We start from the raw sequence: 24,831 nt of genomic DNA, 5'->3' as shown, positions 1-24,831 counted from the left end.
AAGATCAAGCTTGGGTAATCTAGTTTAGATTTTATATTATGTGTGTTAGATACTCTAAGCTCAATATTATATACACACGTATTTGGTTTCTATGTATATATATAGTTATATATATACATGCATGATTTTGGGTTTTCATATTTACAAATATAAAATTACATATTTCATATTTATTATTATGATTTGGTTTATCTACTTAGATATGAAACAAATATATTTTCATATACATACTCATATGTTTCATTTTCTATTGTATTTGTAAAAATATTATATTCTTAGTTTTTAGACTTAAAAATAATCATATACATATTTTATTAAGTCTACATAATCATTTTGCAAAGTTTCAAAAGTTGGTTTAGGTCAAAACATCAAACTCATGTGTTTACATTTTCATGTTTTGGACTATTTTGCATAAGTTTTGGTTTCTATGCATATATATAGTTATATATATACATACATATGTTTTGGGTTTTTATGGTTATATATATGAAATTATATATTTCATACTCTATTGTGTTTTAGTATTTATTACATAGAATATGCATATTTGTGAAAATATTATATTCTTAGTTTTTAGACTTAAAAATAATCATATACATATTTTATTAAGTCTACATAATCATTTTGCAAAGTTTCAAAAGTTGGTTTAGGTCAAAACATCAAACTCATGTGTTTACATTTTCATTTTTAAAATCAGAAAAATAGTTTTCAGCACTTCTTTTTCATATATCAGTTCACGGTCGACCGCCACGGTCGACCGCGCCTAAGATCTTTCGTCAGTGGGCAACAGAGAGTTTCTCGGTCGACCGTCGTGGTCGACCGTGAGTTCAGAATTTCCCACGATCAACCGTCACGGTCGATCGCCGCGGTCGACCGCCAACTTTCAAACCTTCTGTTCAGCCTTTTTTGTGCCTCGCGGTCGACCGCGAGAATTCCACGGTCGACCATCGATTTAACCGTTGGTTTCCAACGGTTATTTTTCTGAGCTGTTTGCTTTAGGCTTTTTTGTCTTTTGTTTGGGGTTATTGGTTGAGGTCTTAGGAGGCTATAAATACCCCCCATTGACCTCAGTTCTTACACCCACTTAAGAAGTGATTTTAAACAAGTTTAAGAAAGTTTTAAACAAGGGTTTAAGTGTGTTTTTAGTGTTTGTTTGGTTTATGAGAGGCTTTTTGGTCTTTTGTTTGGGGTTTTTGGTTGAGGTCTTGGGAGCTATAAATACCCCCCATTGACCTCAGTTCTTACACCCACTTAAGAAGTGATTTTAAACAAGTTTAAGAAAGTTTTAAACAAGGGTTTAAGTGTGTTTTTAGTGTTTGTTTGGTTTATGAAGAAGTTTTCACAAGTGGAGGAGATCACCTTCTTGTTTGGGCTTCAATCTCCATCTCTCCATCTTGTCATCTATTGAGAAGTTTTCTAAACTCTACTCTAGCTTTTATTTATTAATTATTTGTTAATTATCATTTCTATTAAAGCTAGTTTTATATTGAGTTTAGATTTGATTTTATCTCATTGCATTGAGCTTATTGTATTTGCATACATTATATAATTGGGTTGTGGGATAGTGTGACATTGAGTTGAGCCTAATTGAGTTCTCACCTTGTTAGAGAGAACAATCATTTGCTATATTGTGCTTAATTGTTAAATCACTTTGTAATACTCTTGTACACCGAGTGAGGAGTGTGTGGTGAGAGTCGGGGATCGTCCCAAGAGGAGTGGCGTCGGTTGATGAGCCTAGGGAGAGGTTGTAACCGAGCACTTGAGGGAGACACGTCTAGTTCAACACTTAGTGGGTGTAGAGTGGGATTACAAGAGTGTTGTTTGTAAAGTTTTCGGTTAGCTAGAAAACCGAGTGTGAGGTGTAAACGTTATTCGGATGAACGTAGAAAACCCGGTTGTGATAGTGGATTTCTCTCCGGGAGTGGGGAGCGGAGACGTAGGACGGAAGGTCCGAACTTCGTGATTATTTGATTGTGTTTGAGTGTGCTTTGGCGTTTATTTATATTTGTGCTCATTGCTCATATCACCATTGTCTCATTATTCATATCATCCTCTATCTTGTTTCATATTGTTTACCCTTGTGTTAGTTTATATATCCTTGCATATATATTTCATCATATATGATATATCTCATTGTTTACATTGCTTATCCTAGCTCATATATCTTGTAGTATTTTATACTTGCTAGGATAATGTTAATTAATTTTAATTGGCATTTAATCGGATTAGATTAGCATAAGACCCTAATCACCCCCCTCTAGGGTCTAACAATTGGTATCAGAGCTTGGTGCTCTTTGATTTAAGGTCTAATCGCCTTGAGTTAAAGATCCAAATTATCTTTTTGTGCTAATCTAATTTTTGATTTTTGTATCTTGCTTGCATATATACATTATGGATTTGAACGATGCATCTTGTTTAGGTTATGCCATCAATATTGCTCCTAGATTAGATAATTTTCCTTATGCCCAATGGTGTGTTAGATTTAAACATTTTGTTCAATCTAAACACTTTGATTTATGGAAAATTATAGATGATGCTTATATTGTGCCCACTACGGAGAAATCCAAGTAGAATAAAAATGATCATCGTATGTTTATAATGAACAATATCTTGTTAGAGTATTTACTAAATGCTTTTAACTCATCTCTCTCTAACAAGTTTGTTCATTTTGATAGTGCTTACATATTATGAAAATTTATTGAAGCACATCAAGGGGACTTGGAGGCGATCCGACAAGCTTTGGAGGATCCGGCTTCAAGTTCATATGGAGCATCATGCACATAGTCACTAGGCGATAGCCCTAGTGAGGTTTGCGAGTTCGAATCTATTAATGATTTACCTAATGATGAACTTGCTTGTGCTAGTGAAAGATTATTGCATGCCTTTAACTTATTACATAAAAAAATTATTGATTTAAAAAGCAAGCATGAGGATTTGAAATCCGATCATTAGTTGTTAGCATCTAAGTTTGAAACTATTTCTAATGAAAATATGATCATTAAAAAAACAATGAAAATTTAAAATTGAATCATGTTTCTTTAACTTCAAATGTTGCTAGTTTAACTCATGAAAGAGATAATGTCATGTTAGAAGTAGAGAACATACAAAATGATACTGCTTCTTTTATAAATAACTATTTATGTTCTACTTCTAAAAGTGCATATGTGCCTAAAAATGAAGACTTGAATCTTATAAAAAATGCATTTCATCTTTAGATTCAACTTTGAAAATATGCTTTGATAACCATAAGAGGCTTATGGATATGTGTGCCAAGTCTAAGAAATCATCCACTCATCATGCACACATATATAGCAAAGTTTACAAGTGTTCTATTTGCAGCCGTAAAGGCCATCTAGCTAAATTTTGCTATGACGCACACAAACATAAAAATATCAATGCTCCTTGTGCATCTCATGTAGCTTCTTCATCTTGTACACTTACACATTCACATGCTCATTCTCACAAAGTTCATCATAAGCATGCTAGTGTGTTCAAGTGTGATCATTGTGGTCGTTTTGGCCATTTGGCAAAATTTTGCTATGATTTGAAAAAGACTTCACTTTTGCCAAATGATTTTAAAAGACCACAAAAGTTTAAATGTGATGTTTGTGCTAGTAGACCACATGTTTTTAAATGTGATATTTGTGGTAGGTTTGGACATCTTGCTAAATTTTGTTTTGATGTGCAAAAAGTTTCTATTTTGCAAAATGCTCCAAAGAAACCATCTTTGTTTAATGATGTTTCTCATTTGCGAAATAATTTAAAAGAAAAATCTTTATTTGCAAATGATTCTCGTGCACGCCCACTTGGTCAACACAAATCATTTAACCCTCTTCATTGCACCTATTGCAATCGGAAAGGTCATGAGTATAATTTTTGTTTTGACCGTGCTAGTACACCATATGCACCTAAACGGGTAATCCTAGGGCTTTGAGCTTAAATGATAGGGGTCATGTCCCTAAATCTTTTGGTACCAAGAGTTCTTGGGTACCAAAACAAATTTAATTTTTAAACCAAGAATTTTAATGTTTTTATCTTTCTTTGTCTTGGTTTTGAAAATTATGCAATTAAAATTCTTTGAACGTGAAAACAATTTTTCTTTGATTAATTTTTTTGTTTCCATGATTATTAGTTTCGATCTTGTTGAGAGGCTTGTAGTTATATACCCTCCGGGTTTATTGGGTGTTTATTCCCAAATCGTTTACCGGATGCTTAAATATTCATATGGGTTATTACTAGCTCAAGAGCTAGATATGGTTGATTCTCATGATGTTTTGAATAAATGATGATTTGGTCTTACGTTTTTGGATTTAAAATTTGATTTAAGATTTCTCTTGGTTAATTTGTTTTCATTTGAAAACTTTTTACATGATTCTCACGTTTCTCTTCTTTTGATTTCATAAATCTACATTTACAAATGGTTTTTATGTTCGTTGATATGAGACACTATTTTTCACTTTGATATATTTATATATGCTCTCATTTGCCTTTATGTATGTGAGTTGTGTTTAGCATATTTTCCATCTATGCTTGCTCACATATGTTTGCCATGATCTTCATTTCATATATTCATGAGGCATTTTGATAGGGGGAGAAATCCCTATATCTTTCTATGTGTTATACTCACTCATGCATATTGATAGGGGGAGCTTTCGCTCTCTTCATCCCTTTGTCCTCTTTTTGATGTTGTCAAAGGGGGAGAAATATTGTGAGTATATTCTTTCTTGTTTATATGCATGATATATTATACATTGTATGTTCATTTCCTTTCACGCATATATCCTTTTTGTAAATTGTTTGTCATCATCAAAAAGGGGAAGATTGTTGGCCTCTTTGTTTTGATGATGTTTAACAAACAATTTACCACTAATGTTGTTTGTCTAGTATTTGTTTTTTCTTATTTATTATAGACAAACAATGTTGTTGGAGGATGGATGGAATCGAGCATTCACGATCATATTCAATAGAGGTTGGCGGAACTGTGGAGTGAAGCAACGTTATTCAAAGTTAATGATTAAGTTCAAGCTTCATCCGTAAGTGTACCAAGTCGAGCTTATTGAAGATCAAGATCATAACTTGGGTAACTTAGTTTAGGTTTTATATTATGTGTGTTAGATACTCTAAGCTCAATATTATATACACACACGTATTTAGTTTCTATGTATGTATATAGTTATATATATATACATGCATGGTTTTGGGTTTTCATGTTTACAAATATGAAATTACATATTTTATATTTATTATTGTGATTTGGTTTATCTACTTAGATATGAAACAAATATATTTTCATATACATACTCATATGTTTCATTTTCTATTGCATTTGTAAAAATATTGTATTCTTAGTTTTTGGACTTAACAATAATCATATACATATTTTATTAAGTCAACATAATCATTTTGCAAAGTTTCAAAAGTTGGTTTAGGTCAAAACATCAAACTCATGTGTTTACATTTTCATGTTTTGGATTATTTTGTAAAATAATGATATTTTTCATTTGGGAAGTCTTTTTTGAAAACAGTCATTGTAGCATGTTTATTATCATGTCTACAATCATTCCCCAAAGTTTTACATTTTTTGAAATTTGTTTGATATTTTTAAAAAGTGTTTTAAAATCAGAAAAACAGTTTTCAGCACTTCATTTTCATATATCAGTTCACGGTCGACCGCCACGGTCGACCGCGCCTGAGATCTTTCGTCAGTGGGCAGCAGAGAGTTTCCCGATCGACCGCCGTGGTCGACCGTGAGTTCAAAATTTCCCACGGTCGACCGCCGCGCCCCCCCGCCAGCTTTCAAACCCTTTGTCAGCTTTTTTTGTGCCTCGCGGTCGACGGCGAGAATTCCACAGTCGACCGCAGATTTGATCATTGGTTTCCAACAGTTATTTTTCTGAGCTGTTTGCTTTGGGCTTTTTTGTGTTTTTTTTGGGGTTATTGGTTGAGGTCTTAGGAGGCTATAAATACCCCCATTGATCTCAGTTCTTACACCCACTTAAGAAGTGTTTTTAAACAAGTTTAAGAAAGTTTTAAACAAGGGTTTAAGTGTGTTTTTAGTGTTTGTTTGGTTTATGAAGAAGTTTTAACAAGTGGAGGAGATCACCTTCTTGTTTGGGCTTCAATCTCCATCTTCTAGCTTTTATTTATTAATTATTTGTTAATTATCATTTCTATTAAAGCTAGTTTTATATTGAGTTTAGATTTGATTTTATCTCATTGTTACACACACCCACTTGAGCTTATTGTATTTGCATTCATAATATATTTGGGGTTGTGAGAGTTGTAACTTGGAGTGTGAACTTTCATTGTGTTCTCATCCATAGTAGAGAACAAAAATTTATTGATCCATATTGTGAGATTCACTTTGTAATACACTTGTACACCGAGAGGAGTGTGTGGTGAGAGTCGGGGATCGTCCCAAGAGGAGTGGCGTCGGTTGACGAGCCTAGGGAGAGGTTGTAACCGAGCACTTGAGGGAGACACGGCTAGGTCCAACACTTGTGAGTGTATAGAGTGTGATTGCAAGAGTGTCGATTGTAAAGTTTTCGGTTAGCTAGAAAACCGAGTGTGAGGTATAAACGTTATTCGGGTGAACGTAGAAAACTCGGTTGTGATAGTGGATTTCTCCTCGGGAGTGGGGAGCGGAGATGTAGGACGGAAGGTCCGAACTCCGTGATCATTTGATTGTGTTTGAGTGTGCTTTGGCGTTTATTTATATTTGTGCTCATTGCTCATATCGCCATTGTATCATTATTCATATCATCCTCTATCTTGTTTCATATTATTTACCCTTGTGTTAGTTTATATATCCTTGCATATATATTTCATCATATAGGATATATCTCATTGTTTACATTGCTTATCCTAGCTCATATATCTTGTGGTATTTCATACTTGGTAGGATAACTTGTTAATTAATTTTAATTGGCATTTAATCGGATTAGATTAGCATAAGACCCTAATAACCCCCCTCTAGGGTCTAACACGCAATTCTTTCACACAACAATGTACAATAAACATACTTTCTCTCCTCCACCTGGGATCAATATTGACTTGATTGTCAGAGGAACCACTAGAGAACCCAACTCTAATCCTCATACGTATTGTTTGTATGCAGGATCGAACCCTCTGCTCAATAATCAACCATCGAAGAAGATTAATGGACCCTAAACTCTCCATAAATCACACTAAACCCTACTGTTAAACATCTGACATCAACAGTTTGGTGCCCACCATGGGGCCTCTCTTTACACAAGATGACTAAGTCTGACTATCCAGATCGATCATTAGTTCCTCTTACCAAACAAGCACTTAATGTGGGCTACGTCATTTAGGCTCAGTTGCAAGAATCCACATGAAGAATTTCTCAATCTCTTCAGCAACAGTTTGCTTCTTTCACAAACGAACTTCTAAGCCAGATTCCTACCCCGCAATCTCCTCCATCATTCGTTGCTCCTCCCTCGTAGACCAATCTAAACCAAAAAAACACCGGGAAACAAACTGGATATACTACTCCTCCACCTCACCATCAGACTCGCTTCGCTGCTCATTCACAACAACCACCACAATTCATGGAGGCAACTGGTGAGAGTCCCAATTTTATCCCTAAGCACGACATATGGACGACATCGCGTGCTGCCAGATATCCTCACACTACTACAGGCCCCTCCGCCACTAATTTTACATCTGGTTATGACCGGACATTTAACACCATTGTAGACGTCATTAGAGGGAACACTTTGCTTGTTTATTGGATCATGAACACTCCATGCACCAAGTTCAAAATGCCTCACATTGGAAAATATAAAGGCGAGGGAGATCCAGCAGAGCATGTGCAAAATTATTATAATCCGATGCGCACGCAATAAGTGAGTGATCTGATCATCTGTAGAGCTTTCCTAATCACCTTAATAGGAAGTGCCAAGGTGTGATGGGACTCATTGGATAAAAGTACATTCATAGCTTTGAACATATTAGCTAAAAATATGTACACCATTTTTAATTGACACTAAGCAAAAGTCACCCTTCTCCGTCCTGCTACAGATAAAACAGAAACTAGGGGAGAGCCTTAGGGACTACTTCAAGAAAATTCAAGCCAAAATGCTGGAAGTTGAAGACCCTAGCAACAAGGCCACCATGGTCGCGACTCTGCAGGGTTGGAAGGCGACAAATTTTCTAACTCATTTATCATAAATCGTGTGACTAATTTTGACAACTAATAGTCAGAGCTCGAGGACACAAGGACACAGAAGATAGTCGAGCGTGCAAGAAGGTGGCCCTATGAGAGGCAGCTGAAGCGGGTCCTCTCAAGGAAGGAAAATAGAAAAATATCTCCCCAAATTGACTCTAGGCCCAACCGGGCTGACAGGAGGGATCAGAGGAGAGAGGCCAAGAAACTAGCCCTTACCCCCCTCCCAACACTTCTCTCTCACAAGCTTTTTACTTGATTTAGAGAGAAAGACACATCTCTACTACCTTCCCCCTTGTCACGAAGCCAGACCCCTGGTCCACAGACCTCAAACAATATTACAAGTATCATAAAGACCACAATTATTGCATCGATGATTGTGGAGTGCTCCAGAGAGACATCGAAGACATGATATAGCTCATCTCTTGACGAGTTAGAGGGGAACCAGACTCAAAGAAGTCGAAGAGAAGAAGATCAAGATTGAGATTGCCCCGTCACCAACATCAACAAGATGATCAACCAAGAGAAAAAGGTACTCGAGGCATTATCAACACCATCAGTGGTGGTTCAGCGACAGGAGGGATGTTCAACAATGCTCGAAACAAGTATCCTTGATGTGTGTTGGAAATAAATTTCTATGAGAAGAAGCCAAGGGCAGATCAACCTATTTCCTTTAGTAACATGATGATGACCCTATGATTACATCAGCTAAGATTAATAACTTTCGAGTCAAAAACATCTTAGTGGATACTGGAAGCTTCGTCGACATCTTGTTTATGGATACCTTCAACTAAATAGGGGTTAACAAGTCAGATTTATGGCCCTGCCCAAGTCCCTTCATTAGATTCTCAGGGCATTCAGTCCAACCAGAGGGATTGATCACTCTACCTCTAGTAGTTGGTGAATATCCTAGCCAGTCTACAATCCAAGACTAATTCATTGTAATGAACAGGAACTTCGTCTATAATATTATTCTCGATAGAACTTCCTTAAAAAAATCCTACACACATTCTCATCTGCTTATTAATAGATGATGAAGTTCCTGGTCCCAAAAGGACTCGACTCTGTAAGGAGTAATCAACGAGAGGCTAGATCATGTTATTTGCTCTCGATGAAAGAAAAATGAGTTTCAGAAACCCTGCCAATCGAGAATATCCAACTCCAAGTGCAGAGAGACTAAGAATAGGAGTAGACAACTCTTGTAGATGTGTTGTAAGAAGAACGATTCGTCCTCGATGAACCATAGAGGGTTATAATTGGACTAGGGCTCGCGAGCCACAACGAGGAGTTATAGTCGCATTCCTACAAGACAACACAAATGTCTTTGCTTGGAGACCCAAAGACATGTCAGGAATCTCCAAAAGTGTTAAGCCATAAGCTCTCGGTTGACTGACACAGCAAGCCAGTTTGATTAAAAAAGAGACATCTTGGCCCTAAGAGATAGAAGCCGTTGCAGAAGAAGTTGACCGACTACTCAGAACCAGCTTCATTCAAGAAGTCTAATATCCGGAGTTGTTATCCAATGTGATTGTAGTCAAGAAATCTATTGGCAAGTGGAGAATGTGCGTGGACTTCATGAACTTAAATAAAGCTTGCCCAAAAGATTAATTAGTTGGTCGACAAGAGCGTTGGCCATGAACTGCTCAGTTTTATGGACGCTTTCTCTGGATACAACCAGATCATGATGGTTAAACATGATGAAGAGAATACTTCCTTCATTATAGACTGGACCTATTTCTATAAAGTGATACCCTTGGTCTCAATAATGTTGGGGTCATTTATCAGAGATTGGTGAATAAAATATTCGAACCCAAATTGGCCGTAATTTGGAGGCGTATATGGATAACATTGTAGGCGTCAAAAATTTCCTATAGGTCCCCGCACGCGGCTCGAGACAGAGAGAAGAAGATGAACGTTGCTGTTTGAGTTATAGAAGCTCATTTGACGATGACAAATACACGAAGTGAGTCGATGGACCATGCAAAATAACGGAACTTCGGAATAACGGAAACACGAGCTGATCGGGAGCTCCGTGTTGCTTTCGAAAGACGAAGCACCCCTCATGTCCCATTTACTCCACATATGATTTAATCATGGGAGCTTGTAGATCTCCTCATCGACTTTCTGACGCATTTTGAATTGCATGATTCCGAGTTCGGATGACAAAAATATAGCGGGAACGGACGAAACTCTCAAAGCCAAACCTCAGAGAGACACCAAGAGGTGTCTCGGCCAAGCCTTGGCCGAGACACCTATGGGTGTCTCGGCCCAAGAGGTGTCTCGGCCCACGCTTGGCCGAGACACCCACGGGTGTCCGCAGACCCGAAAATCTGGTTTTTGCAGTTTTGGGTTGTTTTTCGACCGTTAACCGTCTGCATATGTTCCAACTGATCGAATATCATCTAAGAACGTGGTTAAGTGGTTATAACTGAAGATAAGAGTGAATCGATCGTTCTTATCCAAAAACGGAGGTCCCGAAGCCTATAAATATAGCCTCAGGGCCTTTATTTTTTCAGATCTGGAATTCTCGAGCGTTGGCGAAGCCCTGCTGAATTGAAGACTGAAGGAGCATGAATTTCAGAGAGGAGGAGGAGATCGGATCGAGTTCTTTAGGCATAAAGAATGAGAGTTCATTAGATCTGCAGTTCCCGATTTCTTCCCTTGAGATCGCCCCGTTGCGGTGATCTCGAGAAGAGTAGTTACCTCGCTGTTACTGAGATAATTGCTTCGGTTTCTTGATTCCTTCGTGAATCAACGAAACTCTGGATTAGATCTGATTGTTCGGTGGTCCACGGATAAACCCCGGTACAGGAAAACATCCCACGCAAGCAGAAGACCGATAAATGATCTTTGTGTTTGTTTTGACGAGAATTGTACGTTTTATTTTCATTGTGTAAGAGTCTTATAAAAAGACTATCTTTTTGTATTCTCATTGTAACGACTGAAGTTGTAATGAATACCTCAATGAAGAAATTAATTTTCTCCCCAAACAAGCTGGCGACCACAGTGAGAGCCAATAGCTTCGCTACCGAGGCTGTCGTGTCACAACCGATGATCAAGATCCTAGTGATCGAAGAGGTCGAATACGAATTCGACCAGAAGAAATTCGAAGAGTATATCTCTTCCTCCTCCTCCAGATCCGCCTCTCCTCATAAGTGCAGGAAGGTCTCCTCCTCCCGGAAGATCTACTGATCTTCAGATTTGAAGACTCAAGAAGGCGATATCCCCGCTACCGTTGCTACAGTTGCACCTCGTGACGATCCATCAGCGTCCAATGAAGCCAGATCTGCAGATCTGAACTCCTCCTTGATCAAGGAGTCGATTGCTGAAGGCGCGCGAACTCTATCAAAGAGAGCACGTCAAAGGCAACGCTAACGCCTCGCGCGCCAATTCGCCAAGGCTTTGGATCAAGTGGACGGACTCCGTTACCAAGCGGATCTGGAGTTCAGAAAGCGCCAAGTGGCTAAGCTATCGCCACAACAAGCATCGGGATCCTCCTCCTAACCTCTGATTAACAAATGACTTTGTATCAAACGAACCCGTTCTACTCTCGAGGAGCGCATCCAGAAGCATCACGCACTTCTTGCGCAATCCCAGATCCTTGTGCGAAAGGCACAAGAATTACAAAAAGAAGAAGTGTTCAAAAAAACACCAAGATCTATGCAAGTTTGGGTGCCGAAGGCCAAGTCGACGCTTCTACCCGACAAGAGACATCGGTTGTGTGTCTCGCTCGGTTCCAGATCCAAAGTTGGTTCCCAGCTTTCATCAAGTTCAGATCTCGCTCCTTCTAATCCCACACCTCCGGTGAAGCTCTGTGATAGTATGGACATATCCAAAGGCAGGAAAGCAATAGCGGAACGCCTAGGTCCTTTGCACGAGGATCAAGTCAAAAGCTCCACTCAAAGAATGCTTAGGCGCGATGAATGAACCCCGAGTAACTCATCGAGCTGGGGGTCGCACTCACCCTTGCAACAAGTCTGAGCCTTCTCATAAAGGGAAAATTCTAGTAACTGACTAATAATCATATTTTATTATAATTTTATATCCTTATTATCTATTTTATATGAATAAGTATGCCACTAATAATTGTTTTTATCTTTAAATGCAGGTTAATGAAGAATAAATTCCAAAAAAATCTCATCTCTCATCAAAATCCCTTGATTTAACGAAGAAATGAAGCAAAAGAGAAATTAAGAAGTCCATTGGAAAATCAAATTGCCAATATATCCAAAGCCCAAAGCAAAAGAATCAAGCCACGGAGAAATGAAGCCCATGAAGCCAAATAAATTCTTTCAATATTTAATGAAGTGTTAAAGCCCAAAATGTCAAGAAAATGTCCAAGGCCCAAGCCTAAGAACAAACACAAGGTGGATACTCGGACAACAACCAGGAAGGACTTCACATCGATGCTAGCATCGATGGGGGCATCGATGCTAGCATTGGTGCCCGTATTGATGCTAGCATCGATACGCCTATCGATGCTGGTATCAATACTTCCGACATTCTGTTACGAATCTAAGGCTGAAATTTATTGTTTTTGGATAAGATTTCAATCCAAGGGCTCTCATTCACTGATGTTTACTATAAATAGGGGTAGAGAGTATATTATTATTAATAATTATAATTATGTACATTTATTAAATAAATAATTATACTATTTCATTACGATTAATAATTATTTTATAGTAAATTATAATATATTTATTAATTTTATTATCATTATAAATTATTAGTATATTCTAGCGAGTGACCAAATATTTTGAGAAAAAGAAGAGAAAAGTATATGTCTCATAAAATTCAAGGATCCAAATTTTTTTATATAAATTAATTTTCTAAAATAAAAGTATTTTTAATTTATAACATCTAAATTTTTATTACTAAGATGGCATTAATTATCGAACAAGGTAATATTCTTTATAACATAAAGAAATAACCCCTATTTATACTATAATTAGTAATAATAATTATGTGCAATAATTTATTAAATGAATGACTTTTATTTTTTATATAATTAATAATTCTTTATAATAAATTATTATATATTTATGAATTTTGTTATCATTATAAATTGTTAATATATTCTAGTGAATGACCAAATAATTTAAGAAAATGAAAAAGTTCATAGTTAATGAGAGGTTATGGATCATTAGTTTTATAATTAATGATATAATTTTGAGTTATAAAAAATTGAGAGGGTAAAAAGAAAATGAAAAGTTTTGACATGGGTATTATTTTTTATAAGTAGTATAGATATAGATAAATGTAGATGTAGATATAGATTAAGGGGCTATTTGATTGTTTTCTGAAAAAAATCGGAAATGGAAAACTCACATTTCAACTCATTTCAAGAGATATCAAGACATTTTCCTGTATTTCTTTTTTTATTTGTTTCGCAATGAAATCACCGTCACGTCAGCGCCACGTCACATAAGAAACAAATTCAGCCACAATAGTAGTAGTGTTTCGACTTTTATTTCTTGTGTTTGTTTGAACATAAAAAAATAAAATGGAAACCAGCCGTAATAGTAACAGTGTTTTCAGCAATTAAATAATCTATTTTATTCACAGTCATTGTTTCAACAGTGCTTTTAATAATTAAAAATTTATTGGAGTGATATTTCCAAATGTTTTCAGAGGTTTTGGTGTGAAAACACTTTTATCAAAAATCTGACGTGACATCATATATGACACCCTCATTTTTTAAAGGGAAAAATGTATTAAGGCCCCAAAAAAATAAAGCTGTTGTGACTAAGCCCCCTGTATTATTTTTTGAGTGACAAAGCCCCAAACACAAGAATTACTTGTATTTCAGCCCCTAGTTACATTTCCAATGCAGAACAGTGAGAGTACTTTTTCAAAACCCAAAACTACCCTCTCACTCTCTTCTCTCTTCTCACGCTTCAACCTGTCCGCCGGAGATACCTCTCCACCGCCGCCGCCGTCGCCTCTGACCACCGCTCCTCTCCGGCGGATACCTCCGCGAAGGTTGACCCCAAGATCCAGACCTCCGACGCCCTCCCTCTCCCCAGTTGCCACATGAATTTTTTTCTTCTCGTTCCTTTTCATGGCCTCACTCTTCTTCCTCATGCGCCGGTGGTGTGAAAAGATCCGCACCTGCACCCCTCTGCATGTCGTTGGGTTCGTCGAGATCCTCTCCATTCTCTCCCTTGTTGCCTCCCTAATCTATCTCCTCTCTTTCTTTGGCATCGCTTTCGTTCAATCTAGTGTATCCAGCTCCGATGACGAAGAGGAGAATCAATGGCAGAGCCAGCAACAACAGAGATACCCTCCCCCTCCTCCTCCTTGCCCTCTCCGATTTTCGGTTTCATTATTTGATCTTATTAAGTTATGTAATGTGCTTAATTAAGATGCAAGTTCTCATATTATACTAATTCTGGTGGTGCCACAGAATTGAAGAAGTCATTGCTAAGTGTCTTTCAAGATGGGAAGCATCACCCAAGGATGTCTTTAGTGATTGATGATCGTTTGGCAGTGTGGGATTTTAAAGATAAGCCGCGAGTTCATGTTGTTCCAGCTTTTGCCCCTTACCATGCTCCTCAAGCAGAGGTATAATGGATGCCTAAGTAATTGCGATTTGATCAAAAGATTGATTTAACTTGTTCTGTATTAAAGGTGGTTAGTTCCGTCTCTGTTTTATGTATCACAAGAAATGTTGCATGCAACGTTAGAGGCGGTTTTTTCAAGTAGGGAGCACAAGCTCTTCTCATCTTCCATCCATCTTTTGTTACTGTAGTGGTGATACTTTCCTCTTGATATGATTATCAATCGTTAAACATGACAACCATGGTATACAATGGCTAGAGGGTGCAAATCTAAGATGTCCATGGCATTGTAAAATTACACAAAGCTTAGGATGTCGTGCTTGCAGGTGGATAGGATGGTCTAATCTAAAGTTCTACAATGATTTTGTTCCTTGATGCTTCTTATGAAACAGTGCTGGCATTGACCTGATGGGGCACGGCTGTGGAAGTTCTCTATTCTTCTGTAATTTCGTATGTGTGTTGGTGGTTTTCTTGAGCTCAAAGAAACTACATTTAGATTTGTGATGGTGTCTATCTGCACGTAGATTTGTGATGGGGTCCATCTGCACGTAGTTGTACTAGTTTGTGATTATTTTTGTAATGCTAAGAGATTGATGTAAGATGATGATGTTATTTTGTTATTATTCTATAGGATGAAAGGTTACCGGGGAAGAAGGGGAATCATGGTTTGGTTGTACTTAGATCAAAATTTAATAAAATGTATTATACCTATTTAGTGATCAATTTTAGTGTAATTTATTACGATTGTATGTGAAATGTATTATGAATGTCATGTGAATATCTACAAGTTTATTCAAATAGAACTTGATGTGCAAAATAAACTAAAGATTATATATAAATTATGTATATCAAAACCTGAATATTATGGTACATAATATGTACATAATCTTGAGGTTATTGTGTACATAATATATACAGATTATGTACATAATCTTCAAGTTACGATACACTATTAAATCTCATTATATTGTAACTCTCCTCGTAACATGTTAACTTTTCAGCTGAACATGTTAACTTTCATCATAATAGGTTAACTTTTATTGTTACATGTTAACTTTCATAATAATATGTTAACTTTCATCATTATATGTTAACTGTCCTCGTAGCATGTTAACTTTTATCATAATATACCTTGCGTGTGTGCGCGGGAACTTGGTGAATTATATGAGAAAGAACAAGACATTGAGAAGGCTATGGACTACTTTGAGCGAGCTGCTGATCTTTTCCAGAGTGAGGAGGTAACAACGTCTGCAAATCAATGCATGCAGAAAGTTGCTGAATTTTTCTGCTCAAGCTAGAACAGTAAGATATATACCTTGCTTGGAGTAATTATTTAAACTTACATGTTGAAGTTATAAATTAATTTTATTTGTTCACCATCATTTTGTTATGTAAAACTTTAAAATTATATCAGAGCAACAGACTGGAATGTTAGTAATTCACAAATTTAATCTTTTTTATTTATACAGTATCATATATCTAACTAGCTTGCTACTTTATATCATGCAGTTTTGATTGTGAAATTTTCGTTCCGTTATATATGAAGGCTATAATCCATGGGGTTGATACGAATTAAGTAACTACTCCCGATGCTGAGTATGATGTCATCCGTGCCAGGCTAGCAGCTGAACTTCTAATGGAAGGATGTCAACAGAAGAATCAAGCAGAGACATTTGATAAGGATAGGAGAAAGCTATTCTAAAAAATGATTGGTTGAACCAAAACATGTGTGCATGTCTGTATTGTGTATATTAGTTTAGTTGTGTAAACAGTTAATGTGGATGACAAACAATGCAGCAAGCTTGACCTTTATTATTCTTATTGTATTTTCTGATATTTTTGCCACTATATATTTACGTTTTGTTTTGATACAACGTATATTTAACAGGTTCAAATGAAAAACTACATATTTACTTGAATGTCAATAGGAAAAGCCAATACGTAACATGTACATTTGACAAGCTAACATATTCAGTTGCATGTTATCATGTTATAAAGAAGACTGGCATGTAATAGTAAAAGTTAACATATTATGCTGAAAGTTAACATGTTCACAAGAAAGTTAACATATGCAGATGAAAGTTAACATATACAGCTGATAGTTAACATGTTCACGTGAATGTTAGCATATAAATCTGAACGTTAACATATACACCTGAAAGTTAACATATAGAGATGAGAGTTAACATGCAAGAGTCTGGGCATACCCCAACTAGGAATCTGTCTAGTTGTTGTTGGTAGCTTATGTGAGATGGGAAAGTTTGAGGAGGTTCTAGGTCTTCTATGATTATTTTGCTCTGGGGATATTTGAAAGTTAACCATTTTTAATAAATGTTAGCGTAAAGAGCGGAAGGCTAACATGTTCCCGTGAATGTTAACTCATTCAGGTGAAAGTTAACATGTTCATTTCAAGCATATGATTAGTCTTAAAACTTTACAGATTACAAAAGTCTGCAACAATATCAACTTTTTAGCAGCATATAATCATTTTGTTTTCCTTTCTAGTGTTATCATCATCATAAATGCAAGGCTTTGTCTTGGTGTGGATGGCAAACTACACATGTTATTGTATTTATGGTATTTTGCCACCATATATCTACATTTTGTTTTGATACAAAACATATTTTTAATAAGTTCAAATGAAAAAAAAACTACATATCTGCCTGAATGTTAACATTATTAACGTGAAAGTTAACATGTTGAGCTATATGTTAACATGTAGAGCTTGAAGTTAACATCTTCAGATAAGAGTTAACATATTCTAGTGAAAGTTAACATGTTCAGTTGAAAGTTAACATGTTCGGCTGAAAGTTAACATGTACGGTTAAAAGTTAACATGTTCAACTGAGATTTAACGTTTTCAAGTGAAAGTTAACATGCTCATGTTAGAGTCAACATTTTCGTCTGACGGTTTACCTTTTCAACACTTACTTTTTAAGCTGAAAGTTATTATAGTACCAAAATAATTAACAGGATACATAAACAGAATACCTCAACTAAACAAGTACATTACACAAAATTTCTTACATTCTTGCAGCTGATATTATTTAGTATACAAATATCTTACAGAAACCACTCCAATCTCCATGCAAATCTACACAATTTAGTATACATGCATTCTTTAGAAAGAAGCTGAGCTTGATCTTCGCAGCTGATACTTTGGTTCTGGTGGCGGCTCAGAATGTAATATTGTGTCCAACTCCTAGAAAAAAATAAATGAAAAACCTGAGTTACTTGGGCATTTCATCAAACACCTACAACCCCCATCAAACACCTGAGTTACTTGGGCAAAGATTCTTCAAAGGATTACATCAAGGCAGGTATAACATCTTCGTCCCTGAAAGCAGTCACCAGGGGACAAACAGAGCACATAGCTCTCAATGAGGGAACGTCCTTTGTGACTGCATTGGTCAATATCACAAAGACAAGCACAAGTCAACAAGAACATAATGATAACAAGGAAAAATGGAATTACGATAAGCTCATGGCCTCATCAAAGGCCTTCTAACTCACAATGTTCCAAGGTCGAGAGCAGTTTGCCTCTTAAGAACTACGTAAAGAGAAACAAAATTCAGAAGAAGAAAAAAAAACTATTAGCGTAGTTAGTATATCAGGGAAGTTTGTTTAGTCCAAAAAACATTGAACCGTTAGAACAGGTTGAGAACTAAGAGATGTATGAAGATTCAGATGGGAGAAGTAAAAGAATATAACAAGAGAACTACAAATATCCAACGCGTGAATGTATATTCATCTATCTATCTACAAAAAGAATTGATTTTCCCTATCTATCTATAATTACAAAAGCTGAGATAGAAACAACATCAACGAGGGGGGGAAAAACAAAAAAAATTCTTCTACTCTTCTGTATACCAAAATGTGATGAATGTAGTATAATCCTCTCACTGAACTACCATGGAAGTAGCCCAGTATTCCTATCAGCAAAAACCTGCAACACCCAATCTCTAAGCCCAGTATCATTAACCTCACAAAATCTCGTCGACCAATTAGGAGGCTCAACAGCCTTCGTCCCTAATCCTGGTGCTCGATCCTTCGATCCCATATTCGATCCCACATTTTACCTCGTTGATAACTACCTACCTGTGGCTGAGATCTAGAGGCGTAGGAGACAAAGCCAGAGAAGAGGAAGACGGGCAGGGAGAGCAGGACAATCGGACCCACTAGATGCCAAATAATTGTGATGGCAGATCACCAGCTCCATGGGTTAAGAGGAAGATTTCCTTGGTGAGAGATGAGGGCATTTTAGGTAGGTTGGTCAAAATACACCCAATACATGTATATGAATGGGCTTTTAGGGCTGGACCACAATTTTCACTATTTTATGGGGCTAAATGCTAAGGGAATTAATTGCTGGGTCTGGGTCACAACCGGATCTTTTTTTTGGGGCCTTAAAACATTTTTCCCTTTTTTAAATCATAAACGAAACAAACATATAATTTAAAAATAGGTTAAAATCAAAATCCTACGTGATAGGGGTTTTTTTGAAATCTGACGTGACGAGAGGATTTTCTCATTTTTTTAGCAAACAAACAGCCCTAAATAAAAAGCGGTTTTAGGCGCACTCAAGCTACGCTCACAAACAAAATCCAAACCGGCCATTCTCACTTTATAGAAATGTTAGGGGCACACCCCAAGTCACACCTCCAACCGCACCTCCTCCTCTCATTCGCTACAGTACTCCGGGCCCCACATGAGTTTTTAAAATTTAAAAACTCATGTGGGGCCCGGAGTACTGTAGCAAATGAGAGGAGAGGTGCGGTTGGAGGTGTGGTTTGGGGTGTGCTCCTGACATCACTCCTCACTTTATGAGGATACTTAACATTATCCACGTCCAAATCCTGAAAGATTAGGTGTCCTCAACTGGGACCCACTCCCAAAATTCTCTGAGACACGTGGCCTCACCTCGGATTCCTCAACTCCCCTATTTCCCTCCCTCTTCAGTCTCCGCTCCCCCACCGGCTCACTCCCTCTCGATCTCAAGAGAAGAAAACCCTCTTTTCTCCCGTAATTTCTAGGGTTTCGTGACCTCCTCGGCGTCGATCTCAAACGAGATGATCGTCTCAGCTCTGCTCACCTCCGTCGGCATCAACCTCGGCCTCTGCGTTCTGCTCTTCGCGCTCTACTCCATCCTCAGGAAGCAGCGGCGAACGTAAGAGGTCTAACCCCTCGCCTCGGTCTCGAGAGGGGAGAGCTCACAGAGAGGCGGTTTTAAGCATTGAGAGCCTGCTTCGTCGCCGGATGGGTCGGAGCGGCGTGGAGAGTCTCGAGGACGAGCTCCTCGCTTTATCCGGCCTCGACGGCGTCGTCTTCATGCGGATCTTCATTTTTAGGTAATTTTTTTCTGTTATTTTCTGGGGTATTTGCACTTTGACACCACCAAAGTACTACCTTTTCAAACTTTGTTATGTAAATACGCCAAAGTGCGAAAAAATTGCCCTTGATTTTGTTCAAGGATATAACATATAAAGCAAACGGGAATTTCTTTTGTGCCGTTTTTTTTCTTTTTTCAGTTTTGGGGAACGCGAGGAGACTTTGGAGTATGCAATTACCATATTAAGGTCAATCCGAAAATTTTGGGCATTTAATTGTCAAAATAGAACTTAAGACACCAAAGTTGCAAAACGTTGAAACTTTGGGGTATTAAAGTGAAAACAAGCCTTATTTTTTCTTGAATGACAGAATCTTTTGATTGAAGCAATGAATATTGGTAAAGTAACTGTGTCCTTCTGCTGCTATTGGTTGAGGGAAGGAGCTTTGCATCTTATTTGTGTTATACAGTCATGGAGCTGTGAGAAATCTATACTACTCATTACGAATTAACCTAATAAGTAGAGGTTATTATGGATGGTTTGTCGGAACTGGCCTATGTCTGTTGAGAGAGAATTATTGCCAAACACATTGACTAGTGTATGTTTCACAAGGAAGCAAAGAAAAAAGAATGGTTGAAGCTGAAACTTCAATACGGAATTGATTCTGAAGAATAATAAACTCAAATGGATCTTGAATCCACAAGAAACTGAAAGCTAAGCCTTTAATGTTAAAAGAACCAGATTAGAAATGCAAACTGTTCATATACTATAGCTGTATATGTCGGAAAAGAAATGAAATGGGCATCCTAAGTGAACTGATTTTTGTGCTTGGAAGAATCTAATACCAGTTATGACTCTAAAATTAGCGAAATTTTATTACAGCTCTAGCTCCAAAACAAACTCTTACCTAATAGTAATAGTATACTTCTGTTAAAATAGATTATTGCAAAAGGGTACTGCTGTGTAAAGTAACTAAATTTTTCTCGAAAGAGAAAAGATGCTCAACTTGTTAGAACTTGTCATTGCATTATGGCCATCTAAATCACATTGAGACCACTTAACTTATCAGAAACTCAAATCAAATGGGTCATGTTGGTGTATGTTTGTCAAACGGTTCAATGATTTGATCCACCACATTCACTTGCAAATTAGAGCTGAGTGAACTACATGTTGATGCCAGACTTGGCTAACTTGTAAATTGGTCGACAACCATACCTCTAATATATGCCTTTTGGACTCAAATCTGCACACAGACCCTCTTCTGCTTCCGCTTGGCAGTAGATGTCCAGAATTCCTTTAATTTCCATCTGATTCTATGATATTCCTCTTAGTATTTTTCTTCCCTTTTTCACTTGAACATCTCCAAATATAAATTTTACAGTTTCTCTAAACATCTTCAACTTGAGGAAAAAAATAACAAATCCAACAACTGCTGTATGATTGAAAATTGACCGGATTGTCTGTAAATATTTTCAAATTATGGCTATTATTTAGGGGTTGTCCTATTGGAGTTCCAAATCTTTGTTATTTTAGATGCCTCAATATTCATATTTCTGAGTTAGATCCTCACGTCCTTTAAGTTGCTTGAAATAAGACCTCGAAATCTAGGAAGGATTTATACCCCTGGATTTATTAATTTGTTTTAAATAAGACTTCTTTTTCAAGCAGATATGAAGATCTGTGGGTCTAATTTAGAGATATAAAGATTTGAGGGTCTGTTCTAATATAGAATTAGCAATAATTTAGGGGTCTAATATGAAAACTCCTATTATTTATTGTATCCTTTTGGTTTTGCTATCATATGTTGACTATCTGTCATGGCTCCGGCCCGAGGGCCTGTTGGCACAATGTAAGCCTTGGACCCAACATGTAGTTTGGCTCAGTCTCTTACCAAAATTGACTAGTTAATGTTGTACTTGACTCGTTAGACTTATATTATAAATCATTCAATCTCTCAATTAATATCCGACGTGGGACTATACTTGGGGTATCACATATCACATCATGGCAGGTGATGTGGACTACCGAGATGGCTCCTACGGGCTCTAGAGGTGCCTCCCGCGATAGTCACGAGATGTTGTATCACATATCACATCACGGCCAGGTCATGTGGACTATCAAGGTGGCTCCTACGAGCTCTAGAGGTGGCTCCCACCGGAGTCACGCGATGTAGCACTTAGTCCCATATAGCACTTAGCTCCACACTTTCTGCTGGCTACTTGCTTTGATACCATTTCTCATGCCCTAGGCCTGCGCTGGGACCCACTGAGTGCAACATGTGGTTTGACTCAATCTACTACCAAAATTAACTTGTTACTGTTGCACTTGACTTCTTGGACTTATATTGTAAACCATTCAATCTCTCAATCACTATCCGATGTGGGGCTATACTTGGGATATTACACTTTCTGTTACTCATGGCCATGGAATAGCTATTGCTTTTCATTGGCTCGAGTTTGTTTATTGTAGATTAGTTCCCAAGTGACATGTTCATTTTTCATGCACCCAAAGCATCAATATTGTACTCATGACACCATCAGATTGCCCTTAACCTTTATAGTGTGGTTCTTGTTCTCTCTCATTTTTCTTGAATGATTTGTTGGGGAAAATTCAACAAGGATCAAATAATGCAAAGCTTAAATGATGTTTCTTTTTTACGAGATAAATGACCTGATCTGAGCAATTATTTACAGTCACTAGAACCACTTTTAAGATTTTGAAATTGTAGCAATAATGTTGCTGGATATTCCCTCAACACCTATGTTAAATATAACAAAAAATTCTAACCTTGAACTTTTTGAGAATCACGGATGTGTTATGTGGACCGTGAGAAGTTCATGCTATTTCTGGGTAAAATTTCAATGTTTGCTGCTGGATTTCTTTCTTGCGATGCACTCGATTTTGAAAAATGTCAGTTAAAGTAGTCTTTCAATTGACAAAAACTCCCTACAACTGGTGTATCTTGCACTATTTCTTTTACTTTTGCAATTGGAAACCCCATTCTCCTTCATCTGTTTAACATAACATTCATTTAACTATATGCCATTTAGTAGCGTTTTGTTTGACAGATTTAGCTATTAAAAACGAATTTGTTATTTTTTTGGTGCAGTCTGAAGGTGTTTTCTATTGCTGGGGCTATAGGAATTTTTGTTCTTCTCCCAGTGAACTATTTGGGCGATCAACTTCGCGATATTGACTTTTCTGATCTCCCAAACAAGTCTTTGGATTTGTTCACCATTTCAAATGTAAAGGATGGCTCGAATAAGTAAGTTCTGTAAGATTTTATGAAAACAGAATATTAATGGGTAACATTCTATGGAAAATAGTTTGTTTGCTGATATCTGTTTACTGTGTCCCACTGCTAATGTTTAGCACCTTTAAAGATTAAATCTGTTCTATCCCAAATAAAAAAAGATTAAATCTAAGATGCCGTTTATGGTTAAAACAACATTCTCATTGATTTGATCATAATTATTTTTTGAGCTTGCTAAAGAACTACATCATGCTGTGTTAGAAGCAGAAATGAGTTTTATTACGGACATAACTTAGAAACGTGTTTGTCAGTTAAAAGATACTCTAGCATGCGGAATGGAAAGATTCCATATGGCATAAATTCCTAGGACTATGAGTTCTGGCATTACTTCATTAGATTCCTAGAAATATGCTTTACTATGCTGGTGCAATTTAAGAATGATTATGTTCATGTCTCATGCATACAAATGCGTAAACATCGATATCAATGTCTACCTTAAAATTCTGCTCTTTTTTAAGAAAATCTGATTGTTGCATAAATTATTTTACTAAAAATTTGTTCGTTCTTATATGAATAATGACTACACTTATATACGAGTCAAATTTAGATATATAAAAAATGTAAGAATATAAGCTTGTTAATGACGTTCTCAGTAAAATTGACGTGCCCGGCACTATGTGCTCGTGTTATTGTGTATAGATCATAGCTTATTTTTGGAGAAAGACAAATTAAGATTATCACTAGGAAGGATATATGCCACCCTAATGAAATGTTAGTCAAGTTTATTATGGTTCGTGGAGAATGAGAGAACTTTAAATATTGAGAATTCATAGGAAGATAAATGCTGTGAACTTAATTGGTAACTTCGACAGTTGAAGTTGTTCACCTCTGATTGCTGTTACACAAGATACTTGGATTAAAACATTTGGCACGCATAAAAAAGATTGAATTATCCCAATGATTCATTTACAAAATCAGCAGCTTGTATTGATCATTATGTTTGGTCCTTTATTTTAAAGGAGATGATAAAGCAATTGCAACAAATGAGTTTCACTATGTTTCAATTGTTATCCATCTTATGCATTACCAAGAAAAGATGCAGGGAGGTGATCAGTCTATCATTATAACTTGGCTAAATGGTAATAGTAACACACTAGAACAAATTCTAGAAGAAAATGAATAAGGTTTATTTGCGGCGAAAAGGATAATGTCAAACAGCTCATTGGTAGGACACTACAAATTGTTGGTAAAAAAAAAAAAACAGCTAATAGAATTTTGATTTTGTTGAGTGTAGTATAACTATGGGAATGCAGTAAAATGGAGTATGCAAATTCAATATATGAAAGCATAAATAATGAGAGGTTGAGTAGAGAAGGATAAAGTGCTAATTCGATTGTAACGCTGAGATATATTGTGGTTCAGCGAGCTTGACCTATGCCCACTTCCCAATCAAAGCTAATCTTTACACCTAGGACTGGACGTCAGCCACTTCTCCTACTG

General features: G+C 36.8%; 1 protein-coding gene and 1 long non-coding RNA gene across 2 annotated transcripts in view; both read left to right on the top strand.

The window, feature by feature from the left end:
• Positions 15,895-16,566, top strand: LOC109832291. Its single transcript, XR_002244686.1, has 2 exons — positions 15,895-16,053; positions 16,261-16,566. It is a non-coding gene; the product is annotated as an uncharacterized LOC109832291 (long non-coding RNA).
• Positions 19,821-24,831, top strand: part of LOC109834159 (CSC1-like protein HYP1) — a 49,992-nt gene continuing 44,981 nt past the window's right edge. The window contains 3 exon segments of the mRNA XM_020402094.1: positions 19,821-19,927; positions 19,929-20,099; positions 23,188-23,343. Coding sequence (XP_020257683.1) covers positions 19,821-19,927; positions 19,929-20,099; positions 23,188-23,343 — 434 coding nt within the window.

This window comes from Asparagus officinalis, chromosome 3, assembly GCF_001876935.1.
Source record: "Asparagus officinalis chromosome 3, Aspof.V1, whole genome shotgun sequence".
NCBI lineage: Eukaryota > Viridiplantae > Streptophyta > Magnoliopsida > Asparagales > Asparagaceae > Asparagus > Asparagus officinalis.
Note: the sequence above shows the minus strand (reverse complement) of the source record. Positions and strands in the feature narration are given on the sequence as shown.